General features: G+C 44.9%; 1 protein-coding gene across 1 annotated transcript in view; it reads right to left on the bottom strand.

The window, feature by feature from the left end:
• LOC107572950 (E3 ubiquitin-protein ligase TTC3-like) overlaps positions 1 to 3,294 on the bottom strand; it is an 18,336-nt gene extending 15,042 nt beyond the window's left edge. Inside the window, exons 1-11 of the mRNA XM_016259388.1 lie at positions 3,154 to 3,294; positions 2,982 to 3,083; positions 2,806 to 2,898; positions 2,260 to 2,324; positions 2,051 to 2,172; positions 1,299 to 1,613; positions 903 to 1,175; positions 785 to 831; positions 645 to 701; positions 489 to 574; positions 254 to 413 (exon numbers count right to left, since the gene is read on the bottom strand). Coding sequence (XP_016114874.1) covers positions 254 to 413; positions 489 to 574; positions 645 to 701; positions 785 to 831; positions 903 to 1,175; positions 1,299 to 1,613; positions 2,051 to 2,172; positions 2,260 to 2,324; positions 2,806 to 2,898; positions 2,982 to 3,083; positions 3,154 to 3,294 — 1,461 coding nt within the window. The remainder of the gene's footprint in view (positions 1 to 253; positions 414 to 488; positions 575 to 644; positions 702 to 784; positions 832 to 902; positions 1,176 to 1,298; positions 1,614 to 2,050; positions 2,173 to 2,259; positions 2,325 to 2,805; positions 2,899 to 2,981; positions 3,084 to 3,153) is intronic.
• Positions 3,295 to 3,913: the final 619 nt, after the last annotated feature.

The following is a 3,913-nucleotide window of genomic DNA, read 5'->3' as shown; positions in this document are numbered from 1 at the left end:
TCTCTCTTTATTTATTCCTTCTCTTTCTAGCTTGTACTTATTTGAACAATGTCTAAGAACTTGGTATTACAACCACTTCTTGTGTCTGTTTGCCTCTTAAAGAAGAATCGCTTTATGTATCCCCCAATTGTAAGTCGCTTTGGATAAAAGCATCTGCTAAATGACTAAATGTAAATGTAATATTTCTGTCCACTGACAACAAAGTTTTCCTTCTGAATTAACATAACTGCATAAGTTTTATAGTTAAAGAGACGTACTCGTATAAACTCTCTTTAGTGGGGTCGGGGTTACTGTCCAGGATTCTCTGGTAGTGGCTCTGGTGTGCTGATCCGGCGTACTGCTCCTCAAACTCCTCCAGCTGCCCTCGCAGGTGTTCGGGGACGCTGAACGGATCCATGCTGCTCAGGAACATCCTGGAACATCACACGCACAACGTCACCGAAACTGACTCGCTTCACGGATGTGACATGCAACGGTTCTGAACTCACAAAGCGTCTTCCTCAGAGAACAGCTCATCTTCCTCATCCTCATCCCTCGTATGTCCACCTCTCATTCCAGACAGCACAATAACAGACTGAAACACACAGACACACAGATGAGCATCAAGCACGCCGGTCCTGCGCCGCTGCACTGACCACGCTCACCTTTAACTCCTTCTGCTTCTTCTTGCGATGCCGGTTTTTACTCTTAAATACTGAGCTCTGAAACACACACACAGAGAGAGTCATCTACTCAAACTCAGGCTAAGCACTTCAGAATGAACACTTCAGCACGCGTCTCTTACCATGTGCTCGTCATCATCCGTCTTTTTAATGACTAAACAAACAGCGTCTAAAGACACAGAAACACAATTTATTTAAAAACTGCCTTCACATATAAAACGCTTGTTCTGATTTACGTACCGTCTTCAAAATACTGATCGAGAATGGAGTGACAGGAATGATAGCGCTCTCGATTCGACTCTAGAGTCCAAATAAACAGACGCTTTTCTTTAGCCGGAGCCTGTCTTAAGTACTCCATTACAGTTAAACCGTCACGGTCAAATAATTCCGGAACGGTGCCGAACTTCTCGATGAGTGTCTCCTGCAGCGGTGTGAACGTGAGCAGAGGCTTCAGGTCCAACTCCTCCAGATGAGAGCTGTAACGACTGACGAACGACTCCGCGGCTTTCAGACCTGACGGAGGAGACACACATCAGACTGATTAATGATGGACACTTGTACACAATATTCAGTCGTGAAAACGGCGACGTTTAGTCAGAAGATGTGGAAGTGAACAGCAGTGTGAATGAAACGCACCAGCGTTATCGAGCTGCTGAGCCCACTGCTGCACTTTGGGTTTGATATGAAGCATCAGGCCGAGCGTTTCGATGAAGACTCGAGCCCAGACCCGGTTTCTGGACTCCAGCAGAAGGTCCACCAGCTCCCACAGAGGTCCAGGGTCTCTACGGCTGTTTAACACACTCTCATGTCCTTTACGCTCAAATAAATCCAGCCACGGCCGCAGATGCACCAAAAAGCAAGAAATATTCACTGACTCTTCTTTAAAAAGTCCTTTGTTATCATGAATTTGATGTAATACACGGTCCATATCAATACAGTCTCTGGGTGGCTCTGCAGGAACGATAAGAACAGAGATACAGTGTTATTAACAGCGGTTCTCATCCGGGGGTCCGGGGCCCACCAGAGGGCCTCAGAAATTACTTTAAATAATTTAAATAAAACAAAACAAGCAATATAGTTCATCCAAAAATGAAACTTCTGTCATTTACTCACTTGTTTCAAAGCTAACCGTTTGGGTCTCATTGTGAAAGTGTGATTTCTAGACCTTGAATCACGGGTGGAGGTTTGATTGTGGCATTGGTGGAGACGTAACGGCAGACAACAGATATTTAATTGTTTGATCAAAATTATTGCTAGGGATAATTTAGCAGTGGCTGATATTAGTAGGGAACATGTCATAGCGTCTCTACTAAACTCTGCACCCTAGCCTTGAAAAGTCCTGACTTCATAAGCGTTATTACCGGTATAATGAATTTGTATTTGGATACCTCTCTCTGCCGTCGGGTCTTCCGCAGCCGTTACTTCCTTTCTCTCTTGACAGGCAGAACGTGTTGCCAACTTGTGTTGTTTCCGCCAAAGCTTTCGTTCATTTTTAGACTTCAACTTAATACTGTCGCGGTACAAAGAGAGAAGTCAGCGCCATCGACAGATGCAGCTTAAGTATGAAATACGATGCGTAAGATGCATTAAACGTCACCTTGTACATTGCTGCTTGATTCTCAATCGTCCAACAGGTCTGATTTTAGGAATAGATGATTTAAACTGAGAGAAGAAGAGAGGTAACCAATGTAAGCAAATGATACATCACTGTGAGTGTGTGTGAGAGAGAGTGTATGAGTGTGTGTGTGTGTGAGAGTGTGTGTGTGAGCGAGAGTGAGTGTGTGAGAGAGTGTGTATGCGCGTGAGTGAGAGAGAGAGAGAGAGAGAGAGAGAGAGAGAGAGAGTGTATGAGAGTGTGTGTGTGTGTGTGTGTGTGTGTGAGTGAGTGAGTGTACAGTGGGGCAAAAAAGTATTTAGTCAGCCACCAATTGTGCAAGTTCTCCCACTTAAAAAGATGAGAGAGGCCTGTAATTTTCATCATAGGTATACCTCAACTATGAGAGACAAAATGAGAAAAAAAAATCCAGAAAATCACATTGTAGGATTTGTGTGTGAGAGAGAGTTTGAGTGTGTGTGTGAATGTGTGTGTGTGTGTGTGAGAAAATGAGTGAGTGAGAGAGAGAGAGAGAGAGAGATGTCTCACCTCACACTTTATCAGCCCCGTCAAACCATATATTACGATGTGACAGACCTGACCTCCACAGTCTGGTGTAAAACATGAATCTTTTAGAAAATCCTGCAGTAAACAGATAAGAACAGTTAGCGTCTGTGCCATCCTCAGGTTTCTCTCATAAGCGTCGTCACACGTGTCCGTCTGACCTTGTCGTTCTTATCGGAGAATGAAAGTGTTTTGAGCTTCTTCCAGCAGCTCATATGAAACTCGACTCTGCAGCTCTGACAGCAGGTCAGCTGGATGAAGCCCTGCAAACAGCACACGCTCGTTACAGATCGCCAGACCCATCAGGCAGCAGATTCAGCTCCGCACACTCACCTTAAAGTCTGGATCGCTGAAGTAGATCTGCACCGTATGAGAGAGGCAGTGCTGATACCAGCAGACCGCGTCCGCTTTAGGAGGAAACTTACACACCTCTATGAAGTCCTCCAGATGTTCCTTCAGGACAGAAATGTTCATGTCTTTCAGTTCATGTCTGTTTGCGTTAAAGGATTTTCATTTTTGGGTGAACTATCCCAAAGGGATAGTTCACCCAAAAATGAAAATGTGATGTTTATCTGCTTACCCCGGGGCATCCAAGATGTAGGTGACTTTGTTTCTTCAGTAGAACACAAATGATGATTTTGAACTCCAGCCGTTGCAGTCTGTCAGTCGTATAATGCATGGCAATGGTAACAAAATCTATGAGAGTAAAAAAAACATGCACAGACAAATCCAAATTAAACCCTGCGGCTCGTGACGACACATTGATGTCCTAACACACGAAACCATCGGTTTGTGCGAGAAACCCAACAGTATTTATATAATTTTTACCTCTAATACACCGCTATGTCCAGCTGCTTTGAGCGCGCGCACGGCATCCGGTGCGTGAGGTGTGTACGCGCTCTGCCGTAGTTTACGTTAATGACAGGCACAGTTTATTAACAGAAAATAAACAAAATGTCCAGAAAAAAGGGAATCAAGTGTCCAAAATAAACAGGGGATCTGGTGTCCTTGTCGTGCTGCGGGGTTCGTGAAGGGAAGGGCAGTGGTCAGGAAGGAAGGAAGGGTCCAGGTAAGGGGCGGAGTCCGGCGGCCG

The sequence above is a fragment of the Sinocyclocheilus grahami genome, unplaced genomic scaffold (assembly GCF_001515645.1).
Source record: "Sinocyclocheilus grahami isolate Dianchi unplaced genomic scaffold, SAMN03320097.WGS_v1.1 scaffold1838.1, whole genome shotgun sequence".
Lineage (NCBI taxonomy): Eukaryota > Metazoa > Chordata > Actinopteri > Cypriniformes > Cyprinidae > Sinocyclocheilus > Sinocyclocheilus grahami.
This window is presented reverse-complemented; position numbering and strand designations above follow the sequence as displayed.